Source organism: Theropithecus gelada, chromosome 2 (genome assembly GCF_003255815.1).
Source record: "Theropithecus gelada isolate Dixy chromosome 2, Tgel_1.0, whole genome shotgun sequence".
Lineage (NCBI taxonomy): Eukaryota > Metazoa > Chordata > Mammalia > Primates > Cercopithecidae > Theropithecus > Theropithecus gelada.
Window position 1 is genome coordinate 50,396,879 of NC_037669.1, and position 24,734 is coordinate 50,421,612.

The window sequence follows — 24,734 nt, forward strand, 5'->3', positions numbered from 1 at the left end:
TTGCATGGAACTGAGGTTTGCACATCCATCGATTCCCGTCACCCAAATAGTGAACATAGTATGCAATAGGTAGTTTCTCAGCCCTTGTTCCCCACCCCTTTTGGAGTCCCCAGTGTATACTGCTCTCTTCTTTATGTCCCTGTATACCCAGGGTTGAGTTTCCACTTATAAGCAAGAATACATGGTATTTGATTTTCTGTTTCTGCATCAGTTCACTTAGGATAACAACCTTCACCTGTATCCATGTTGCTGCAAAGGCCATATTGCTATTCTTTATGGCTGCATAGTCTTCCATGGTATATATGCACCACATTTTCTTTATCCAGTCCACCACTGATGGGCACCTAGGCTGATTCCACGTCTTTGCTACTGTGAACAGAGCAGCTGCAGGCTTCTCTATGCAACAACCTAGGGAAGTGTGCATGCTGGGTGTGACTGAGTAGCTACTGCATGCTAGGCACTTGCCACATCTCCTTTCCCCGTACTCCCAGGCAGCAGCATGTGCATCACACTGGTACTGTACTGGCTGCTATCTTCTGTCAGGCACAGAGCTAAGTGATGTGCATGAGGATTCAATGGACCTGGCAGACAATAAGTGCTCAATAAAAATGTGTGGAACTGATGAGCACCAGGCCCCAAGTGGCCTCTGTCCCATACTCACCAGAGAACAAGGGGCAGATCTTTTCCCAGCAGGTGATGCCCCCTTCAGAGGTATACTGGCCTATGATGATCTCCAAGAAAAACACAGGCAAGCCGCTCCCAAACAGGAAAATAAAATACGGTATGAGAAATGCACCTACAGAGAGCAGAATGGGCAAGGGTGAGACTGTGGCCATGGCAGTGCTGACGCAGAAGGCACCCAAGCCCTCCCAGCGAATGGAACCAGAGAGAATGCATGAGGGGCATGAGGCTCAAGGCCAAACTCTTGGGAAATGCTCCAGGCCCTGCCCACCTGGCCAGCTGGTTTCACCTTTCCAGTGTGCCCTCCCTCTCACCATCAAATCTATCAGGGACTTCAAGCCTCGGAGCCTTCATGTCAGCTATGCCTACTGCCTGCCTGTCTCCTCCACATCTGTCCCTCTGAACAAGGACTGCTTGGCCTCTAAGACCCACTCAAATGTCGCCTCTTTGTTGGGGCCTTCACCTACCCTCCCCAGGCCTGCCCAGGGCAGGAGGCAGAGAAGCTAGGAAGGGTGCGGTGGTAAGGGGCAGAGGGTAGGCATCTCCGGTGGGGGTGGGACCAAGGGGAAGAATCAGGGGGGGCAAAGCATCGGGGCAGGGGATCCTACCTGGTGTCCACTAATGGCTTCAGCGGGTCCATAAACCCTTTGAAACTGTGGGCAACTTGGGTCTAGTGTATGTGCTTTGTTCTGGGGAGCGTCTAGGACACTCATCAGAGTCCCAAAGGGGCCTGAGACCTACAAAAGGTTAAGAAACCAGGCTCTAAGGGAGAATTCCCCAAAAGGCGGTTCTACTAATGTGGGCAGCACAAGGCATGCCCATCTCCGCTGACACACAAGCCTTTGACAGCAAGCAGTCACCAGCGGTGAGCAGTTCCTCGCTATCCAGTTCTCTTCAAGCCCGTCATGGCACCAGCAAGAAAGCATCAGTAGGTGCTGCCTGACCTCAACACAACCCCATCACAGCAAACCTCTCAGAGGGTTCCTGCTCAGAGCCTTCAGCAGGCAAAAACACAACAACAAAAGCAAACCAAAATCCAAAAACCCAAACCAACCAACTCATCAACCCAACCAAGCGCAGTCATCACATTTAAAAAATATCTTCACTGTACTTTTTATTCCTGGATACCTTTGGAGCATGACAAATGGTACCAGTTTTCCATTTACAGCAGGAAACGGAGTTTGCTTTCTGGAGTACATTTGGTAAAGTTAGAAAAGCAAACATGAATGTTAAAGGAAAGATAAAGAAACAGTCAGAGGCAAGTAGACATGGGGGACAGATAAGGAGGTGTGTGAATGTCTGGGGCTTGGGAGACATGAGCCTGGCCTTGTCCTGCCTCTTTGGAGATGGCAAACTGGAGGATCAGAGAGGGTGAGGGACCTGCTCAAGGTAACACAGAAAGGCCCTGTAGAACAGCACCCTGATTCTCAGTCGGGCTTATCCCCTGTCTTTAAGGATGGGGTTGGCAGGGGCATGGCAGGCTGACCTCATGGAGGTCAAGTTGGGGGGAGGGAAAGCAGGGCACAGAAAGGCCACCCACACTCCGGTCCCAGCCTCCAGCTCCAAGGCCGCTTTGTTCTGGAGGGGCTTCCCTGTGGCCCGGCCCAAGCTCACCTCCACCATTCTTGTAGCAGAGGTACGGGAAGCGCCAGACATTGCCCAAGCCCACGAAGCCGCCAGCCACAGAGAGCACAAAGTCGATCTTGCTGGACCACTTCTCCCTCTGCGGAGGTTTTCCCTCAGCCTCGTCCTCAGGCCGTGTGCCTGGGCTCTTCCCCGGTGAGGGCTTCAGGATGTCCTTGTGGAAATCTTTCAGACACTGCAGCTTCTCCTTGGTGGCCATCTCCTTGCTTTCTATGGGGGACAAAAGAGAAGCATCCTGCAGCTGATGAGGGACCGCCTGTGTGTCTCAGACACAATCTCTGCTTCCTCATCCACCAGCTGGCTCCCACCTGCCCAGGCCTGTAACAAGGGGCCTGACATCCCTGTCTGTCCAATGCTCTGACAGCAACATCGGGAGTCATTCAGACCCCTTCATGGACCAGGGACCTCAAGATTCAGGCTATGGACACTTGCAACCCACAAAATCGGCAGGTTCCATTCCCCGGGCACCTGCTGAAGAGAAGCACCAGGGGCCCCCATGTTTGTCATCTGAGTGTCATACTTCAGCCTGCACCCCGGCCCTAGCATCGTCTTTCACAAAACACAACACACCCAGGCAGTTCTAGGCATCTGCCAAATAACAGCCTGCAAGCAGTTTCTAGAAATTAACAGATACTATTTTCTAAATTTGGATTTGTATTAAAAAAATGGAGGCTCCTATTTCACAAATGTCTTAACACAGTGTCCAGCCCACAGAGATGACCATTTATAACTGTAAGCTAAAAAAACGGATAGATGGAAATGAACGAGGAATGGGGTTTCAGGCTGGAATGGAAACAATATTTGAGAATGGGTTGCCATCCAAGTATTGAGAATGGATGTTTATGGAATAGATTTGCAATTTATTAACCAGTCACATCTCTAGCAGAAAAAAATAAGGGATTTGCACTGGTGAGGATTATGCAAGAGTGCTTGTTAATCCCCATTTGTCCACCCTTCTCCAACCATCCTCTGGCTTGCTCTGATTCCAGGGGCTGACCCTGTAGATCCTACAAGCCAGGTTCCCTTGCCCTCCGGCTCCCTGTTGGGTTTGGCTAATGGGAGGCCCCAGAGAAAGCCAAATCTCTAAGCCCCCCGAGCTGTTCATGGTTACCCTCAGCCCACTTGTGCTTGGCCCCCAGTCTAGAGGGAGGTCTGCCACCAGCCAGGCCAGAGCTTCTTCTTTCTATACTTCCTAAGGTCCCCAAGTGCTCACTCACCCTGGCAGCTCAGCCCTGAGGGCCACAGTCACATCCAGGGTGGCCGTCTGTGCAGAAGGTGGACACCCCTGGCTCTCTGAGAACTGACAAGGGTTAGTTACCAAGAGCATCCTGAGTCCTAGTCCACAGCATGAGGAAACAGCTCAAGGCTGGGTCCCCTGCCTTCAAGAGCTGACCCACAAAATAACAACGTAACAGAGGGACATAGGAAACGGACGAGCTGCGAAAACCAGAGCTACTGGGCCTACGCGCCCCTCTCTGAGCCTCAGTTTCCCCATCTGCAGAATAAAAAGGATGGCAGCAGAAGTGGCTGACTCAGAGCCAAGCATTCCAGGATACAACTTGTTTGTCTTCATGATCAAACTGGTGGCCAACCTGAAATAATCAGATTTCAGAGAAAAGTCAAGAATTCTAAGTTCTCTTGAAAAATTGGAAGGTTGGACCACAGCGAGCTCATATTCCTCATGGTGATCGCTGACTGGAGCAGATGTGACCACCTTGTCACACGGCCACATCCTGGCCAGCTCACCACCTGGCTCAGGACACACTCGCCTGGCTAGCTCAAGTGGGCATCCGAGTTTGTCTTCTCACCAGAGACCCAAACACTACCTGAAAGTATCCTGTTCAATTTCTTGCTTCCCTGTCGTCTATCTCCTCAACTAGAATGGAGGCTCCTGGGGAAAAGGACTGCACCTGCCTTGCTCACAACTGTGTCCCAGAGCCAGACGCCATGCCTGGCACACAGTAGGGTGTCAGGCAAGAGCTGCTGGGTAGGTGGATCCCAGAGTGGCATCCACAGGCAGCTGGTGACGACTGCAAACCCTGTCTTTGCCAATCCTGTGACCAGGCGAGTCACTTGGCCTCAGAGCCTTGCAGGCAGGGTGAGGCAGTAGCTGCCTAAGGACTTGGGGTGTGGAGAGGGGATGTGCTGGCTTGGCCCCAGATGCTGGGCCCACGGGGGCTGTGCTCGAGGAACAGAGGCACAAAAGCACAACAAAACCCCCGTTTCCCCCACACCTCCTTCCTCTCCCTGGCTTGGGGTGGGGGACCCCAATTGTTTCACTATCTGGCAGCCAACAGACCAAGAAAGGCTTCCTGAAGCCTCCGGGCAGCTCATGGAGCCCTTCCTCTGTCTGCCAGAGCATCCGCGCTGCCTTTCTCTGCCCTGCTCCCTTGGGGCCGGGCGCGGGATTCGACAGGCCAATGGCTACTGTAAAAATAGTCCTACCGGCCAGCATTGTTCCAGCATTGACTTGCACAGCCCCCCGATGGTTATCAGGGCAGCCCATTGTGGGCTGGCTCGGTGGGCGCATAATTGGAGGATGTGAGACTCAACTCCCTCCAAGTGAAGGTGTTTCTCAGGAAATGACCCTGGAGCCTCCTCACCCAGAAGCTCATGACTTCACTGGCAGCTGGGACGGGCCAAGTCCACCCCCGCGAGGAGCTGGGGTCTGCTTCACTGTGGCTACCCTGAGAGTCTTGGCTCTGCCCTCTGGGCACACAGACCCACTTGCCACACTAACACTCAGAGAACCCTCTAGAAACATGGAACAGGAGCAACTGGGGTTTCCCAAGTCCCTTTGCTCTAGGCTCTGGTTTCCTACAAAATGAAGCCTCCACCCCCTTCCACACTCAGGACCCCATTGTCCCGCCACCTGGGGCTGAGCCCAGATGGGGATGGGCGTTTTGAACAGGGCAGGCAGAGTGGGGGACCTGTCATGTGCCTGGCATGGTGGGGGTCTCCCTACTCCTCATTTCTAAGGTGCACCTACCTCTCTACCCGTAGGGGCTGCAGTCACAGGTCCACCTGCCTTGAAGAACACACAGCCAGCAGCCCTGCCCCTGAAGAAGCCCATTCCAGCAAGACCCGCCTGTACATTCCTGGCATCCACCCACATCTCTCTGTCGCCATGGCAACCACGAGCTACAGGCCCCTCAGCCCTTGCATTGGCATCTGTGGCAGCCTTCTCACAGGTCTCCCTGCTGCTATTCTGCCCGCCCCAATCTATTCTCAATGCAGCAGCTAAAGGCAGATTAAGAAGCAGAATCAGGTCCTCATGCCCCCCAACCCTTTGATCACCCCTGGAAGAAAACACAGGCTCCTCACCATGGCCCGCCAGGTCCCAGCACGCACCCCTGCCAACGCTCTGCCCCATCTTCCCTCTCCCCTTCTCTTTGGGACATGGGCCACACAGAACTGCTTTAGTCCCTCCTACTGCCCAGGCTCAGTCCCCTCTGAACCTTCCCACTGGCTGTTGGAGCCACAGGAAGTGTTGGAGCTGGCAGGGAGCTGCCCCAGGCATTCCTGGCCCCTATGGGGACTGGAGTATAAGCCTCAACCCAGAAGCTGAAAGCCACTTCCCAAACAGGTGACCTCAGGCAAGTCACTCAACCCCACCAGTCTTCAGTGTCCTCATCTGTAAAATGGGGTAACTGCTCTCTCCCTGTGGGAGTGTTTTGAGGGTTAAATGAGGGAGGTACACAGAAGGTACTTAAAACAGGATATGGCACACACTCCACACACAGCAGCTACTATTATGACTTGTGACTATCTCCTCTTATTACCCCTATCACTACTATCCAGTCCACCCTGGCCTTGGGGCATATAAAGCCTTCATCCTCCCCAGGGTGAGATCAGCAAGGCCCAAAGATGACAAGAGACACCCTGAGGTCACTCAGCTGGGAGTAACAGTGACCATGATGTATCCAAGCCCTTAGGAGCTTAGCCTCCACTGTCCCTCTGTGGCTCAGTCTGACCTCAGATGACACCCTCCAGGGAGTCCCCGGAGTATCTCTATGCACCTCTGCAAACTTGCAATTAGGACAGTCACCCCAGCATCCACACACACACAACTGGCCACCCCACTGCGCGGTGAGTGCTCAGGAGCGAGTCCTCCTCCACAGGCATCCCTGCACCCGCCGACAAGGGCTGTTTTCCTTGGCACCGGGCCCAGGGTTATTTTGCAGCAGCCGAGATACATAATTCCCCATTTTAAGAGCTTCCTCTTTGGTTATTACAGCTACAAGTGATTAGAATTGACTGATACAGTAGCTCTGGGATGAAGCCTCCCCCTGTGCCCAGCTAAATAGTCTCCTTGTCTCTGTGTTCCAGAGGTGACAGCCAGAGCCAGCAGTGCCTGAAACCAACTGCAGATCACCTGGTCAGATTTGGCACACACGCGGCCAGATGCAGCCCTGTGCCAGCGATGCCATGGCTTGATGAAATTTCCCTTTGCTCTCTCCCTGTTTAATATTAAGATTTGTGAGGACTTATTCTGGGCTGAGCTGTTTATAAACACAGTTTCCTATTCTCCAACACTCTTATTGTAGAAGAGACTTTGGTAGTTTATAGATAAAGGAAGCTGAGGCTCACGCAGGGAAGTGAGCAGCCTGGCTGAGGCTACACACACGAGTAGAAAGGAGAGAGAGGCTCAAGGCCAGAGTTCCCACCTGGCCACCTGGGCCTCCGGCACTGAGCAAAGCAAAGCTTAGAAAGAGGAGGTTTCTGCACTGCTTGCAAATGGGGATCCCTACATCTTGCTCTGCCTCCCTCCCAGGGCCCTGAACACCAGCCAGCTGGGCTCTGAGTTGAGTTGCAGATGCTGCCTCCCCCAGCATCTACCACCTCAGTCCAAGGCTCTGGGGGAAGCCAAGCCCTTGCCTCTTTTTTCCTAGGCAACCTTCCCAGAAGCTCGAGAGTTCTCTGCACCTGCCCTGCCATCCTGCAGACCCTGAACTTCTCAATTTAACAACCAGTGTCCTACATGTCTCTTTCTGGTGGAGAACAATGATTTAAACAATGGCATAACTCAGGAGCTTCTGCCATGCTTTTAGCAAGAGGCCAGGTCCTTGTCTCTTTCCTATTTAGCCTGCTTCTCCACCCCAAATTGCCAAGCACACAGCTGGCCTTTAAGAATCTCTGGTTCAGGTTTCTCACAAACCTCTGGGGCTTAAGCAAGCTGATCTGCGGGTTGGGCAAGCAGCTCCTGGAGTCCCAGAGCAGGGGCAGGAGGAGACCTGGATGACAGCCACTCTACAGGTGGGAAAATCTGAGGCCTAAACAACTCCCTGTGCATTAGGCTTGCTGTGGAATCAAGTGCGTGGCTGGACCCCTTGCCCTGCCCTTTCCACAGCAGGTGTCTCTCTCCTTTCCTCACTTTTCTGCCCATTCCAGAGCCAGATTCTGGGCTGAGGCCATGACTAAGCTGTGTGACCCAGAGCAAGTAACAACCTCTCTGTGCCTCAGCTTCCTCACCGGTAAAAAATGAGGGTAAAAACAAGACCAGGGACTAAGTAGGATAACACCTAATGTTATTCAGCACAGAGTCTAGCACATACAAATTGATCAATAAATAGTAGCTTAAAAAAAAAAAAAACCAGCCAGTCACATTGCAATTCTATTATACTTTGTGGCAAGCATTATACCCTGTGTTTGTTTTAAAAAAAGAAAAAGTGGGCCAGGTGTGGTGGCTCACGCCTGTAATTCCAGCACTTTGGGAGGTCGAGGTGGGCAGATCACTTGAGGTAAGAAGTTCAAGACCAGCCCAGCCAACATGGTAAAACCCATCTCTACTAAAAATACAAAACAAAACAAATTAGCCAGGTGTGGTGATGCATGCCTGTAATCCCAGCTACTCGAGAGGCTGAGGCAGAAGAAGTGCTGGAATCCAGGAGGCTGACACTGCAGTGAGCCGAGATCGCATGACTGCACTTTTTAAGGCTGGTGACAGAGCAAGACTCCATCTCAAAAAAATAAATAAAATAAAATAAAATAAAATAATATAATAAATAAATAAATAAGAAAAAGTGGATGGTTGGAGGTATTGGGGAATTGCTGGTCAAAACACACAACATTTCAGTTATGCATGAGGAGTAAGTTCAATAGATCTATTATGTATGTCAAGGTGTCATGGTGATTAAAATTAATAGCATATTGTATACTTGAAAACTGTTGAGAGTAGATTTTAAGTGTTCTCACTACACACAAAAAATGTTTAGTAAGTGAGGTGATACGTAAGTTAATTGGCTTGATCTAGTCATTCTACACCATAAGTATATACAATTTTTACTTATCAATTTTAAAACTTCCAGCCTGGGCAATATGGCAAAACCCCATCTTTACAAAAACTACAAAAAATTAGCTGGGTGTGGTGGCACACGCCTGTAGTCCCAGCTACATGGGAGGCTGAGGTGGGAGGATCACTTGAGCCTCGGAAGTCAAGGCTGCAGTGAGCCATGATTGCTCCACTGCACTCCAGCCTGGGTGACAGAGCGAGACCCTGTCTCAAAGAAAAAAAAAAAGAAAAAAAAGTTACTTTTAAGAAAAAGATAGCTGTGTTTATTAAGCACTGACCATATATACAAGCAGAATATGCATCTTTTTAAAAAGAGCACTGACTACAAGCACATTTTCGTTTTCTTAGCTAATCCCCTCGGTGGGTGCTGCTACCATCCTTCCTGTGCTGATGAGGCACAGAGATGTGAAGTCATTTGTCCACAGTCACACGGTGAGGAAAAGGCCACTTCAGCTCCAAATGCCCCGTCTTGGCCTCTGAAGTCCATGTTCTCAACCACTGCAGCTGCTATGGGTCACCTGCTTTACAAAATGAAATGGGGTCTGGTGTCTTTAAAGAGCCAGCTGCAAGCCGGCTGACAAATTGGGGAACTAGGCAAGGGCAAACAGGGAAGTGAAGGGCCACATGATGGAGACGGGGCTCAGGAGGCTGGACAGGGCCTGGGGAGCAGTCAGTGCCAAAGGCCACGGGGCTGGGCCAGGCCAGCTGATGAAACAGCACAGACTCAGGCAGGACAGATGGCGTGCTGGACTGGAGCCCTCCTCTAGCAAACAAGGAGCTCTGATGGGGCTCCCTGGACCACTGTCTCCATAGATTCTGGGCTAGGTAAAGGCTCAGTGAGCAGGATGGCCAGGATCTATCAGTGATGCCTGCCAAGGGCACCCTCCTTGGCCCTAGTGTTTAACAATTAAGCACCAAAAAAAAAAAAAAAAAGGGAGTTGTTATTAAGAGTGCTATTCCTGGGTGGGCGTGGTGGCTCACACCTTTAATCCCAACACTCTGGAAGGCTGAAGTGAAAGGATGGCTTGAGGCCAGGAGTTCCAGATAAGCCTGGGCAACACAGTTGGAGCCTGTCTGTACAAAAAGTTAAAAAAAATTAGCCAGGTGTGGTCGTGTGCACCGGCAGTCCCAGCTACTCAGGAGGCTGCGGTAGGAGGATCACTTGCACCCGGGAGTTGGAGGCTGCAGTGAGTTGTGATCGTGCCACTGCACTCCAGGCTGGGTGATAGAGCAAGACCCTGTTTCTAAAGACATGAAAAAAATAATAATAAAGTAGAAGTGCTTTCCACCACTCTAAGTGGAGTAGCTGTTTTAAGTGGAAATTAATCAAAGGCTTTTTTTTTTCTCTTTTATATATATTTTAAAAGTATACCTTTAAGAGACTGAATCATTGAATTGTATCATGTGGTCTGTATCTGTTGGTTATCTGCTCCCAAGGAAAGGTTAACTCAAGCGTGGCGAGCTCCAAAGCCTCCAGAAGCCTGGCAGGCAAAGGACAGGAGTCCACTGGGCTGGGGAGGCTGCAGGGAAGAGTGGGAACCAGGGGACAGGAGGAGTCTGGACTCACAGGCAGCTCTCCTCAGCTCCCACTACTGCAGGTGCCTTTGGGACTGGGGCCCACTAGGGCTGGATCTTCCAACTTCTCGAGAGATGTTGAAATCTGGGTTGTATGCACACACACATTTTTCAGTTTCTAAACCACCACCTGGGTCAAACACAAATGCAGAGGGGGCCAGACTCAGCCTGTGGCCAGTTTGTCCTCTTTGGTCACACGATTGCCCCCAGGTCACCTAAGGTGGCCGTGGCAAAGGGAAGAAAGGACTCGTGCGGAGATGCTGACCAGGCTGGCCTACAGCCCCGATGGCTTGTCCCGGTGAGGTCATCCAGGAAGCCAGGCATTGTTTTGCCCGGAACAAAGTCGAAACAATGAGCAAAAATATTCTGGTTGTAGTGAAAGTGAATTCTGTTGAGGAAATTGTTTCGGCATGCCATCTCTGGGACAGGGGCTTGTTATCTACCTGGGGTTCAGCATCCTCGGGTGAGGGCCTCCCCTCTCCTGATTTAACTGCAACCTCCACCCCAACAAAGTACAGGTCTACCCTCAGAGACCCCCGACCTCCGCTAGAAGCCTCCTGCCTGGATCACACTCTGCCCTCAACCTGCAGAGAAGCCTCTACCTCACCCCCAGCCTCATCAGCCTTGCCTTTCACAGATCAGGAGGCTGAGGCTCAGAGAAGGGGGAAGCCTTGTCCCAGGTCCCACAGCTACAGGATAGTGGGCCAGGATTTGCACCCACATCCCAACTCCATGACCTTGGTGCCACCCTGGGGCAAGGTGACCTCTTGACGGGGACCAGCCAGACCAGGTAGTTCTTCTTAGTCTGTGGTTTGCTGGGGGAGAGTGGATGACAGTGAGCAGGTTTTGCAAAGAACAAGCCTCTGGAACAACGCCGGGGGTGGTGAGGCACGGTATGAGTTCAATCGACAGCCAACTTGTCACCTTCCCCTCATAAAAACATTGGCAGGTGAACACAAGGTCTGGGGACCGGGTCCAAACTGTTTTATCATCTCCTTGGAAGTGGCAGGACCTGGCCCGAAGCCTCAGAGAACCACAGTCTGGCAGCAGAGGAGAGGCAGCAATGAGAGAGCCACCGTGCCAGCTGCAGGGGGAGGGCTGGAGGCATGGCAGGCTCCCAGTGGCAGGATGGCCTGGGAAGGGCCGGGATGAGGCAAGGTGGCTGGCGCTGCCCCAGATGAAGGTGTTTGGGGCACACACCATACTCCAAACAGAGGTGCCCCACAGCACAGCCCAAGCAGCGAAGTTGGGGAAAGGGCAGTGGGTGAGGTCAGAAAGCTGGATCATGCAGGCGAAGTCACTTCCCCTCTGCAGCTCAGAGGTCCAGGGTTAGAATAAGGGTTCGAGTGGCTTTGGCAAGCAGTGGTTGTCAATTCACCCTACTATGTGCCAGGCACTGCCCTAGGAACCGGAGGCAGTGGTTGAGCCTCACCAAGCTGGCCTGAAGAAGGGGAGATAGACACTAAACACATAAATGAACAAATATTTACGACAGTGCCCACCACACAGAAGTAAACAAAGCAGTCCCCTCTGTGGAGGTGACATTTCATAACAGCAGCAGCTCGCTGAGGACTCACTGTAGGCAGGTCCTGTGCCAAGCCATTTCCAGGCACCAACTCACTCACTTACTCCTCAGCAGCTGGGATGATGGAAAGAGGCCCAGGGAAGTGAAGCCACTTACCCAAGGTCATACAGCTGGGATTCAAACCCAGAAGCTCAGCTCTAGGGAACAAGCTTTTAACCACACTGAAGCTGAGACCTGCATGGCAAAGAACTGGGGGAACGGTATTCTAAGAGCAGGGAACAGCAGGTGTAAAGATGGCCATGGTGCACCTAGTGAAGAAACAGACAGCCAGCAGGCAGAGAGGAAGAGGGGACGGGGCCCCCACGGCCAGAGTTAGAACTTGGATTTATCCCAAGTTTTGTGCTGCCCCAGTAAGGGCTCAATGCTTTTGGCTAAAAGCCCTGGCTTGTCCCTGACCACCTGGCCAACCCTTCCCTTCTACTCTGAAAGGGAACTTAAGGGCCATGTTGGATTTTTCCCTGCAGGCACTTGTGACTTTTTTTTTTTTTTTTGAGACAGAGTCTAGCTCTGTTGCCCAGGCTGGAGTGCAGGGTGCGATCTCGGCTCACTGCAACCTCCACCACCTGGGTTCAAGGGATTCTCGTTCCTCAGCCTCCTGAATAGTTAGGATTACAGATGTGTGCCACCACACCCGGCTAATTATTTAGTATTTTTAGTAGAGACGGGGTTTCACCATGTTGGCCAGGACAGTCTCAAACTCCTGACCTCAAGTGATCCGCCCGCCTCGGCCTCCCAAAGTGCTGAGATTACAGATGTGAGCTACCGTGCCCAGCTAACACTTTCTGGTGGGGCCTGTGGGGTCCTTCACCCCACATCTCGGCCGCCTGGGTTCCTCACCATGAGCTGAGAACCTGTGGGGTGGGTGGCCGGAATGTCTTCCCCTTGGCCAAGGACCTAACACCTGAGGCTGGTGGCACAAACACAACATCCTCGTGCGGGAAGCCCAAACCCTGCCGGCTCCATGGGTGAAGCCGTGCTTTGAAAGGAACAGGGTCACCCTTTGCTGTGCTGTGCTCTTGGGAAGTCATCTGCCCACTCTACTCTGAGCAGGCACTCGCTTACCTGGGGCAGTTCTCCCTGGGGGAGGTGGCGAAAGCTCTGGCTGATGGAGCACCTGTTACATGCCTGGCCCAGGGCCACCACAGGGAGACTGGGTCATCTTCACCTTCACAGTACTAACGACTACAGAAGGAGCGGGGGCTCGTTTTGTTAAACGAGCAAAAATTATTCTACAAGTTCAGAGGAAGGAGGAGGTTCCGTGTCTGGTCAGGCGTAGGCTTCAAAGACGTCTCTGGTCAAAGAGCCCCTGAGAGCTGGGCCTGACAGCCTAGACGCACAGAGGAAGGTCAAGTCCCTGAGATGCTGTCTGAGGGGACCCTGGACACCACTCAGTAGACTTCCAGGGCACTCGGTACCCACAGCTGGGCTGGAGGAGGAAGAGGAGCTCAGGGAGGGCCACCAAATGCCTACCTTGGGTAGCTGGAGGCCTGCTTCCATGGCCAGAGGCAGGGCCGAGAGCGGCCCCATCTGTAGATTCTGTGTACATGGGGGCTTCTGCAAAGCCTGGCTCCTGACCTGGCAAGTCGTGCACTGTTGGACTTGCTCTTGAGGCTGGAGTTTTGGGGTTGTTTTCCTGTTGCTATGTGTTTAGGCCAATAACAGCACAGCTGCCACACTGCCTGCAGCCCCGCTCCAGGGTGCAGGGGCTGGGTGAAGGGTCGGAGGGAGCCAAGCCCCTTTTCCATCTCCTTCCCCCATGGCCCAGGGCTGGCTGGAGTCAGGCTGCTGCAGGGGCCCCTGGAGCCTGCGGAAGGAGTGGGTGAGTCAGCAAGCAGCCACCTCCTGGCACTGACTCACCAGAGACAGCACAGGGCTGTCACTCTTGCTGTCAGTTTCGCTAGCAGCCCAGCCCTCAGCCTGGTTTTGCCGGAAATGGGGGCGGGGTAGGGTAGACCATGAGCCTGAAACAGGCTCTGCAGAGCCCAGGATTATTTCTGGAGGCCACAAAAAAGAAACTCAAGAAAAGAGAAAGGTTGGTTGCCATTTCCTTGACCTTCTCCTTTTAAGCTGTAAGAACCCTAAAGCCCTGCTCCTTGTTGGCTATGAAAAGCAGACAGAGGGCAGCCCCTCCCTTGCTCTATAGAAACTGGAAGGATACAGGCCCCAATGACAGAGTCAGCTAAGGGTGCGCGTGCAGGAGCCGGACCACCCCCAACTCTGTCACCAGGGCTCTGCCGGATGCCACAGTGCCATGGAAACCAGCCAGGGCGCTCTGCTGTACAGCCTTGGGCAAGTCACCTTCTCTCTTCAGTCTCAGTGTTACCCTCTCTAAAATGGGCACAATATCCCATCTACAGTATGTGAAACTCCTACCTCATTAAATGTTTGCAAACAACCTCCCCCTCCTTGTTCCTCTTTTAAACATGTTTTTCTCCCCGATGAGGGTGGACTTTCTTCTTCCTTCCTACCTCCGCCCCACCTCACTCGGACTCAGAAATTCAGCTCGACCAGAGTGTGGTGCTAGAGGAACCAAGCAGCCTGAGATTTAGCAAGACAGGGTGGGGAACTAGCACTGTCGGTCACTGGTGCCCGCTGTGTTCTGGAGCACAGGGGCGTGCTCTACTTATTTGGAAGCCGATTCCTAGGCCCCCTCCACCATTCAGAACCAGCCCAAGACCCCCAGGGGTTGCTGAAGTACACGCTGTGCCTTCTCAAGCCCCAACACCTTGGCTTGTGCTGTGCCCTCAGCCCGGTACACTCTTCCCCTGCCTAATGAGCAGACACCCTTCACAGCCTTGATGGGACAGCCTCCAGGACAGCTCTGTCCCTGCGTTCCCAGCCCGTACTGTCACTGTCTGTTACTCCCCAGTCACCCGGGGCCTGCTTCCTGACATCCGGTATTAATACAAGGCCCAGCACGATGAGGATTTTTCAGACGGAATGTTTAGGGCTCAGGGCTCCGGGGACACTCCGTGTAGGGACAAACAGCCTTCCATGTCAGGCATTCTGAGGGCTCCTCTACGAGGGTGACAGAGCAAACTGCAATGACAGATGCTGGGGGCTGTGGACAGTGGGGAAGGGTGGACCAGAATGTGCTCCCAACATCTGAGCACAGTTTCCCATCAAATGGTCAAAACTCTACAGATGAACCCCAAATCTTTAGGAAATCACTTTTCATTAAAATGATATGTGCATTCCTGAGCATCTTCCCATAATGACTTTCAAGTTAATTTTTCCTGCCCCTAAAGGTTTGCCAAGTGCCAGGGGACCCTGGGATCCCACACAAAATTAAAGACTCACAGTGGGGCTTCAGAGGTCTTGGCACGTCCACATCCAAGCCCAATTTACAGATGAGGAAACCGAGGCCCAGGCCACACAGCAGATCAATGACAAGACAAAGCTACAGTCTCTAGCCTCCTCCACAGACAGCCCCATCAGAGCTGGAGGGAACTCATTTCACAGAGGGGAAACTGAGGCCTGAAAGATGTGGTGGAGGGCGGGACATTCCCGACAACCCCAACCTGGTGGGACACAGTGGATGCCAGAGGCTGAATGTAAGCTCTTATTCCAAACCTGGGTGGATGAGGCTCATATCTATTTCTATCAGGTTGGCAACTGTTGATGCAGCGGTGGCAGCAACTTCCAGCACTACAAGATGGCGCCTAACAGCGGTTACTGCTCAGCCAGAAGAAAAGCTCAGCACTAAAATCCACACTCGGGTGGGGCTAGGCTGCAGGGAGGACTGACACTTCTCAACTGTGGTCTTCCTACGTGCAGAGGCCATCTCCCAGGGCAACCCCCAGTGGTGGCCATCTCCCTCAACCTTCCATTGCAATTTAGCTTAAGCTCGGGGGTTCAGGGAACATGGTGTACCTTCTGATGGCCTGTCACTTGTGGTGTGGCCCAAGAGGCCACACCAACCACTGGAAGCTCCTTGAAGGCATGCCCTGACCTCTGCTCCCACCTGCTTAGCTGGGTTTGTTTCTAGCAAACCCCAAATGCCTGCCATGTCAGCCCCCAGCTCAAGAACTCTCAGTGACTCCCAGCTGCCTAGATAATAATCTAAACTTCTCCTCTTGGAATCCCAGGCTCACTAGAGTGGTCCGCCTTGCCCCCAATCTCTGCCACCTTATTTCTCCTTTTGCCCAGCATGAGTCTCTCCGGCACTGCCCCTTTCAAGTCTGCTTGGTTTGTGGGTACTCTCACATTTAGGTACATCCCACCCACCTTGAAGACCCTGGCCCAAGTGTCACCTCCCCGCAAAAGCCCTTCCTCCCCACCCAAGACTCTTCCGTTTAGCATCCTCCAGCAAAAATCACCCCCACCATTCACCAGACACTGGACTCTCATTCAGAACTTGCAACTTTGGATAAACTTCAAAGTTCTCCTTGGGAAACCTCAGTTTCTTGACCTGTAAACAGGCCTCATAATCTGTAAAGTCATTCATTGCTGAAGCCTCTGGGATCTTAGGAGGGACTAGTGGATGACCAGAATCCTCACATGGGGAACATCAGAGCTGCCTGAGACACTGGCTAAAAATGCAGATCCCTGGGCCCATGCAGACCTACTGACTGAATTTTCAAGGTGGGGGCCCACGAATCTGTCCTGTTTAACCAGCTTCCCAAGTGAATCTTAAAATCAGGTGAGGTTGGGAACGGTGGTGCTAATGAACTGGGAGGCACTTGGGCAAAACATCAAACAAAATCAGCTCAGGAAAGAGATTAAGGCTGGCTGATGACAGTGCGTGCATGTGGTGCGTGTGTGCACAGACGTCTCATTTGCCAGACCGTGAGCATCTAGGGGCTGGGCCAGGCTGAGTTTCACTTCTGCCAGCCTCACTAACTCCAGGATCATCCCAAGAGCCATTTGTCCTGGACTTGAGAGTTTGCCAGAGGGTCTCTTATTCCCTATTGCTGCTGCTCCTCACCAGGCCCTGGCAGATGAAGACCTTGGCCCTCATTATACAAATAAGGAAAACGAGGCTCAGAGGAGAATGACCTGGCCAAGGTTACTCTGTAGCGAGTGGCAGAGCCCAGATGTGGACCCAGGACAGAGCCAACATGCCTTTATCCACTTGCTAAAGAGAAAGGGAGTTTGAGAAATCAAGGCAAGGGCTGGCAGGGGGGACCAAGGGCTTCTGGAGCTGGGCAGCTAAGTGGGGCCTGCATATTTGATACTGAGGGGAGAAGCCTTGGAGACCAACCCCAACTCCTGGGGCTGCGGGGTACAGAGGGAAAAAGAAGCCTGGCCTTGTCTCTGCAGCAGGCCAGGGGCACAGTTCAGCTGAGCAGGCCCCAGGCAGTGTCTCCAAGGACAGGAATGAGCTGCAAGGCACATTGCCTGGGACTTAGGGGCTCCCCTCGCTGTCACCCAGCAGTGGCGGGTCACTTTCTCCAGTGGAGGCAGCAGGTGGGACTTCCCCAACAGCAGAAACACCTGTCCCTTAAACACCACCTCCCCAGGCACAGGGACCAATGGCAGGAAAGGCCACCGGAGGCTCTGCTGACACTGCTTGAGCAAGGTGAGGCTTGCCCCGCTCTGGACTGTGGTTGAGACCTGCTCTCAGGAGACTCATCAGCCTGGAGGCACAGGGTCCCAACTGTCCCTCCCACACACCTGCACACACAGGCCCCTCCGGGTGAAGGCACCCTCCCCAGGAGAGAAAGTTGCACACCATAAATAAACCTGTCTGTGCTTCATGGGGGCAATAACAGTTCCTAAGTTGTGAGGCTGTTGAGAGATTAAAGAACCAAACATGTATGGACTGCTTAGAACAGTGCCTGGCATACAGCAGGCACTTAGAAAGTTCAAGCTATCAGGATGATGACAAAATTGACCAGCATTCTTCCTAAAACCATGGGCAGCCTGAACTCTGAGCCGAGGCCCTGCTGAGCATCTTGTGGGGGCCATGCCCGCCGAGTGCTTTACAGATCGTCTCACAGAGCCAAGACCAGGGCCCAAACACCAGCCAACCGGTTCTGAGATTCGGGGTGTCACCATAACACCCCGGTTCTGAGATTCAGGGTGTCACCCTGACACCTGGGCCTCCTCCTAGCTGCCCCCTCCCTTCTATTCCAACTATCTCTCCCTGGGCCTCTCAGGGGCCAGCCTCCTCTTCTGCAATGGGTGTGACTGGGGGATCCTGGGGTCCCCATCCATACTCTTGCTGACTGAGCAATGTGAGTTCCCTGGGTTGGTGGCTCCCTGGGGATCTGAGCACAGATGGGAAAACCTGCCATCACCTCCCTCCCCTATCCCTTAGGATACAGTTAGGGGAGCATCTCAGGGCAGAAAGCAGAGTGGAGGAGCGGGGAGGCCAGATCAAGGCCTGCAGTTCCCCATGCAAAGTACTGAGTACCCTTCTGGCCCTTGGGATGGTGGCACCTGCTAAGTTGGGGAAATGGAAGTTACAGGGGCTGGGAACTGGACTCGAGAGTAGAAAAGGACTTTGCTGTGGACCTGCAGAGCAGCCCCAACAACCCACAGGAGGGAAGGAACAGCAGGGCAGCTCCTTGGAGCAGGGTGGCCACGCAGCTTCTTGTCACCCGCTGGCCACCGCGGACACCTCGGGCAGTTGGAGAGAAAACCTTCAGGAGAGGAACATCACCTTGCGTGGCCCCCAGGATGGCTGCAACTGCAGAAATCAGATACTGGGACCCCTCGACATGGCAGCTTTGAAACCCCACAGCTCCTGGCTGAAGGTCCTTGGGCACCGAGGACCCCTCATTTAGGCACCATTGAATGACAGGTCAGCCCAACAACTTAACGCCCAGAGTTCACATACAGTAAGCAGACAGAGGCCTGGGAAGGAAGGCGGGGCTAGCCAGGAAGCTCTGAAGCCAGGGTGATGGGGCTCAAACCCCAGCTCTGCAACCCTGGGCAGCATATGCTCTGTGCCTCAGTTTCCTCAGCTGTAAAACATGGCTGATAATGGCATCGACTTCACAGGGTGGATGGCAACCACACCAGGTTAATTGCTCAGGACAGGGCCAGGTGCCCAGAGACGTGTACATTAAAACTCCACGTGTGAAGGGGAACAGCTACTCATGCTGGGGCTAATCCGGAAGAGCTGCCTGCCTGTAGCAGGACTCAGGACAGCTGCAACTATTGTGGTTGGCTTTTAGGTCTCCCCAAAGGGCTTCTACTCTGTGGCTGTCCAAGGCCAGGTTGTGGGCTATGCCACTCTGGAATGAAGCCTTCCCCAGCCCACAGTGTGAGGTATCCCTGCCTTCTAACATTACCGCCTTATACTTTTTGGGATATTATTACTTTTTGGTATGTGGTTTCTCCTTTTACATCATGGTGAGAGCAGTTGGTCACTCAAAAAAAAATCCCCATACGGTGGTAAAATTAAAAGTGTGCCAGTCCGAGGGCAGGTTACTCCATCTCTCAATCCAAATTTTGTTTCTGAATTTGGAGTAGGTTGTGAAATTCAACACTATCATCTGGCCTAATGTCGCCATTGCACAGGTGGGGAAACGGAGGCCCAAGTGGAGAAGGGCTGCTTGAGCCTCGATGAGTGCCTTGGTCTCCCATGTCCTAGGTCTGGTCTGGATGTTCAGTTCCCTCCCCTGCTGCCTGGATGTCCTAGGACCAGCAGGGCTCCCTGCTGGTTTGGGGAGCTCTCTCCCAGGCCTAGGAAACACAGAGCCCCAAATCCCACGGAGGTCCTTGGCCCCATGGGAGGGTTCCGCCAACCCCTGTCCACCTGGCAACCCACCTTGTGTCAGCTCAGGTACTGAGAGGCTGCCTGCAGCAAGGATTTGGGCTGAGGCGAGAAAACAGAGGCTCCCAGTGTGGTCTGCGGGGGGGCGACCTGGGCAAGTATCCTCAGTGAGAGGAGCCATGCCCTCCTTCAAGCTGCAGGCCTCTGGGGAAGACCTTTATCCTACTGGGGGCTCTGGCAGGGCCACCCAGGTTGCCAGGAATTAAATGTGACCAAAGGGCTCCCATATTGGCTCCCTGCACCCTCTTACTGTGGGCACAGTCCACTGAACCCCATTTCTCAGGTGACTGCAGTTGCCGGTGACCTCACAGGGCTTGAGTCACAGAAGGGAACCCAACGTGGTTCTGGAAAGGGGCAGAGGCTCTGTGAGCAGATGTGCACATGGGTGGACAAGCAAGCACGACTCACTCACTGGAGGCAGGGGAGACTGAGGCACAGAAGCAGCCAGAGAGAGTGCGGAAGACACCCAGCACCCAGGCTATCTGTGCCTCAGAATATCTGAGCATGAGGTCACAATGCCCTTTCCAGCACAGCGCACGGTGCTGGGCGGCTGTGTTTTCCAGGAAAGTACACCACATAAGAACACTCCGCAGCAGAACGAAAGCCAGAGAGGGGTTCCTTTATCACAGAACTCCCCATCACCACGCCGTTTCTGGGAGGCCCTGCCATTCCCAGGCCCTGGAAGACACATTCCTGCTCATCCTCAGGTGCACTTTCCCCTGAGAAGCCAGTCCAGAAGTTTCTTCTTCCTCACCAAGACCGCAGGAAGCTCTAGGGCAGGGCCAGCCCTCCTCCCAGGTAGGGATGAGGAGGGTCCCGGCTTATTGTCATAGCAACCCTTGGTTCTCCTAATTCCACCTGTTCTTGTATAGCTGAAATAATAACTGCAGCTGACATTGTCTATCTGGCACTGTGATGGGCACTTTACATAATTCTAGCTAATAGAAATGTTTTAATCAGGCTAAATATTTTTTTCTTTCCTTAAATCATTTTTCACTGATTACAGCTGCTTACTTTTCTCCTAATTAGTCCGAAAGTAGCGAGACTTTGTAGCATCTTAGAGTCTAATGGGGCTTAAAAGCACACTGGAAATGCTTTAAATGTATGCAAAACCCTCCAGCCTCGTGGCCAGTCCCAGCTCCCTGGGCTGCGTGCTTGCCTGTGTGGTTTGGGAATCAGCAGGTGGACACATTATTTTACCCAATCCTTAACCAGCCACCCTTTGAGATGGGTTGGGGGGACTTACCCCAAATGGAGATGAGGAACTACAGCTCAGAATCAATAAGCGACTTGACCGAGGTTGCACAGCCAGGAAGTGGTGGACTGGAGTCTGGATCCGTAACCACTGGGCTCTGGGGCACTGCCTGGTTGTGACCTTAGATACCAGGAAGTCTCTCCCCCTCAACCTGACACAGGGGGAAACTGAAACCAGCAGGAGGCAAGGGAATTATGTTTTCAAATTAACTCAAGGATTAGAATCCAGGTCTCTTGAATCAGCCCAGATCAAAAGTAGCTTCACGGACCAGGTGGCAGCTGGCCTCAATCACAAGGGCAGCGGCTAACAGCCCTGGCTGCGTAAGGCCCAGTGCTCAATGCTTGCAAGGATCTCCCCATTTAATTACACTCATAATTGGTGAAAGTCCTGCATACCTGCCGTGATTACTAACTACTGACCCTGCAGGCTAGGGAAGAAATGTTTAGCCATTTAAATTCAGACTGGCCGGAGAAATTAAGAGGCTGATATCCAGGGGTGTGACTAATCTCAACGAAATTGATGAGGGGAAGGACCATGGGTAGTCTCCCAACCCACATCATTTTTGGAAACGCAATTGTTGCCTTCCACCCTCCCTGCCCCGAGTCCCCCACCCACCCCTCACCTCCTTAGAGCTTCCTTTCACTGCTGCAAAGTGTCTCACCCACTGCAGCCTAGGGTGTAATCAGCTTATTCTCTCGTCCATAGCCTGGGCCATCTGAAAACGGCTCCCTTTACTCCTTGGGGGCAAGGATACCTGAGATTTAGGCCACAACTATATATAGCCAAGAAATCTGTCCTTTTTAATTGACTCATCTATTTATTTGGTCAAGCAGTTCCTGCTGACCCCCAGATGGCCGAGTTCTACATAATTCCTCTTGATAATGTGGGTGGAAAGGAGGGGCCCTCCCTGCCTCTGCTGCTTGGGCTCTGTATTCCCAGTGCAGGCAGCTCCTGTGGGACTCTGACAAATAAGCTTTGCCTACTTTCATCCTTCGCCTATGCTGCATCACCTAGAAGGTTTTAGTTGGAACCTAACACTGTGACCCTTGCCAGCTGCAAGTGGTGACCTCAGGAATGTCACTTCCCCCTGGGGGCCTCAGTTGCATCATCTGTAAAATGGGTCATCGCGAATTACACAAGGAAGGTACAAGGAAGTGCCTCGAATACACGATTGGATTTGCTCTCCGGAGAAACAGGATACTCCGTGCCCAAGAAAGAGTAGCCATCTTTCATTTCATGCCCTCGTTCAACCAACACTTGACCTCGACTCCGCCCCTTCTTAGCATCCAGCTAAGTGCAGACAGAGGCAGAAACAAACACCCCGGGGCTGCAGATCTGCCACACTGGGAAAATACCAGCTGCATCTCCAGCCGGTGTTGTGTGTCAAAGAGGCAGCTTCGACGGAGCTTCCTTCGACAGCGCTGCGTCCCTGTCCTCTCCCTCCCAATGCACTTCATGGGCTCCCAAAACCACGTGAGTCAGCAAACTGCGTTAGACACCTCGTTAGACTGGGTTTCCTCTGGGGACTTGTGGCTGTGCCTGCGACTCTCCTGCAGCCGTGTTTGGGTGAAGGCAGGGTTTGTCTCTTCTGAAGCCAGTTTTCAAAACAACAAGCACTACCTTTAAGGGGCACCTGAAACCATGAAATAAGGATTCCTGTTTCTGGTTGGTTCCCCAAAGTGAATCAAGACCAACCACTCTGAACAGATCCGAGGTCACGAACCACCCCCACCCATACCCCTACCCCAGGCAGCTTGTCTCCCCTCCCCACTGCCCAGAGCAGGACACCCGAGCCATGCTGCACTCCTTAGGGCTTCTAGAAAGTCACTCCAGGCTTCCACTCTATAGCAGGCCTTTCCACAACTGGGAATGCCCTCACTGCCTGGTGCCCAACTGGCATATTTTTGATATTCAAGACCTCTAGGAGCTTTTTTTTTTTCTTTTTTTCTTTTTGTAACTTTGCATGCCCAAAGCACCTTTGAGAGACCCTCCTCACCCCTGACAGGGTCCTGATTTGTAGCATCTTCCCACACAAGTTCCAAGGCTGCACAGAGGGCAGCTCATTTCTAGGTCCCTAGCCCCAGCTGGAGCCTGAGCCACAGCAAAAGTCCATAACTTTTGGATGACTGATCAGACTTTCAATTCTCAATGTTTACATGCTTAGAGATTTTCCCCAAACTTCCCCTGACGTCAAACACTCTTGCTGGGGCCTTTCCCCTACTCAGCAGAGCTGGCAGGGCTTTGAAAAGGTGCCTTTCTCAAATGGACTAGAAAGGCCAAAGGGAAACAAAAGGTCTCGACTCCATGACCTTAAACTGGGACAACCTTTCTCCCCAGAATCATCTGGCAGGTCCAGAAACCAGCCATGAGGCTTCCAGACTCGGCCGCACAGGGATCACTTGGCCCACAGAAGGCCACACTCCCTGATTTGTCTCTTTTGGGTGAGAGACTTCACTGAATGTCTGGATTGTTAAATGTGAATAAACCACCCCTGAATTATGACCAATATTACTTAATAAGACAGAGCTGGTATTTTCAAAATACCAAATTGCTCTCTCCTATATGTACTTCCTAACCCAGTAGATATCATAGGGCCCATTTTACAGATGGGGCAACTGAGGCCCAGGCAGAAGATGGACTTGCCCAAAGAAGTAGCACCAAAGACTATTCTCTTGACAGCACCACAACAGGACAGGTGGATCTGAGAGGAGCAGAGGCCTGAGGTCTCAAGGTGCTGTGTGACCATGAGCAGGTCACTGCATTCCTCTGAGCCTCAGCCTCAGGAGGCTTGTTATGAGAAGAGTGGATGAAAAGGTGGAGGCAGACAGGCTCATGAGTCCACAGTCACAAACAGCTTCCCTCTACCCACGTGAGATAAGGCCCAGCCTCCTGGCTCTTTACCAACTGCACTGTGCCTGGTGTATAGTGGTTGCTCAATATTTACTAAGTGAATGAATGTTGTCTCACAACACTCATGTGTGAGTGTCTCACACTCATCCCAGGTGTGAGATCACACCGAGGCATGAGAAGGCCTGGTACAGCAGGGCTCCCTCCCCCGGGCACTGTCTGTCCTTCCGGAGGCACTTTGTCCCCTTCTTCCCATCCAGAAGACACATCTTGCTTGCTGGCTGTAGAGTCCTTTTGAAGTCCTCTGGGATCCTCTACAGTTTTTCCAAAGCAAATGCCCATTACTAAGGGTGTCACGTGGATGACACACATGCCACCTCCTCCCACCTTGCCCCCTTGACAGACATTGCTAATCAATCCTGGTTTCCTTCTCATTGATGTGGACCCAGTCTTGGATTCTTCATCAGAATCTGGTCTCTCTGGGCCCCCAGTAACTTAAGGGACAAGAGACAGACCCTTGTCCGGGACAGGCAGGATGCCCAGAAAAGACTTGAGGGGCTGTGAGACTAGCAGAAGCTCTCAGGAAAACTCAACCTGGAAAACATAAATGAGAACCTAGTCCCCTCCTTGTGACAGAGGTAGCAAAGGAGGTAGGAGGCGTGTAACACAATGGCCAAGGTGGGACCCCACAAGGCAACAGGAGTGAGGATGGGGATTTGGAAGCGGGAGCTAAGCTGGGGCTAGGAATTGAGAGGCTGAAGAGCAGGGATGCAACTCTACCTCTGGCTGGGAGGAGGGTGGGGGTGAGAAGCAATGACAGGAAGCCAAGGTGGCCTGCGTGCAGGCCCCCAGAGGGTGAGCCACTAAGCAGCCAAGCTGGGGTGGGGCCTGGACACCAGCCCTATGCCGCACATGCTCTGTGCCTGACTTAGAGTACACTCAGCTCAGAGCAGAGATCTGCACCAGGGCACTGGCTCCTAAATCGAAGGGGTGGAGACTCTTACCCAAGCTCGGCACTGCCACCCCAAAAACCTACCCTGGGAATAAATGATTTATTCTTTTTTTTTTTTTTTTTTTTTTTTTTTTGGGGGGGTTTTTTATCAATCCCCGGAAGCCAAGGTGGCCTGCG

The 24,734-nt window shown here is 52.6% G+C and overlaps 1 protein-coding gene across 2 annotated transcripts in view; it reads right to left on the reverse strand.

The window, feature by feature from the left end:
* The window catches only part of SLC6A6 (solute carrier family 6 member 6), an 87,766-nt gene that overhangs the window by 42,698 nt on the left and 20,334 nt on the right, over positions 1-24,734 (reverse strand). Inside the window, exons 3-4 of one of the 2 annotated variants that reach the window (XM_025376367.1) lie at positions 2,296-2,535; positions 662-796 (exon numbers count right to left, since the gene is read on the reverse strand). In XM_025376367.1, the coding sequence (XP_025232152.1) occupies positions 662-796; positions 2,296-2,524 (364 nt within the window). In that variant the 5' untranslated portion in view covers positions 2,525-2,535. The remainder of the gene's footprint in view (positions 1-661; positions 797-2,295; positions 2,536-24,734) is intronic. The other variant, XM_025376366.1, reaches the window with a different exon arrangement.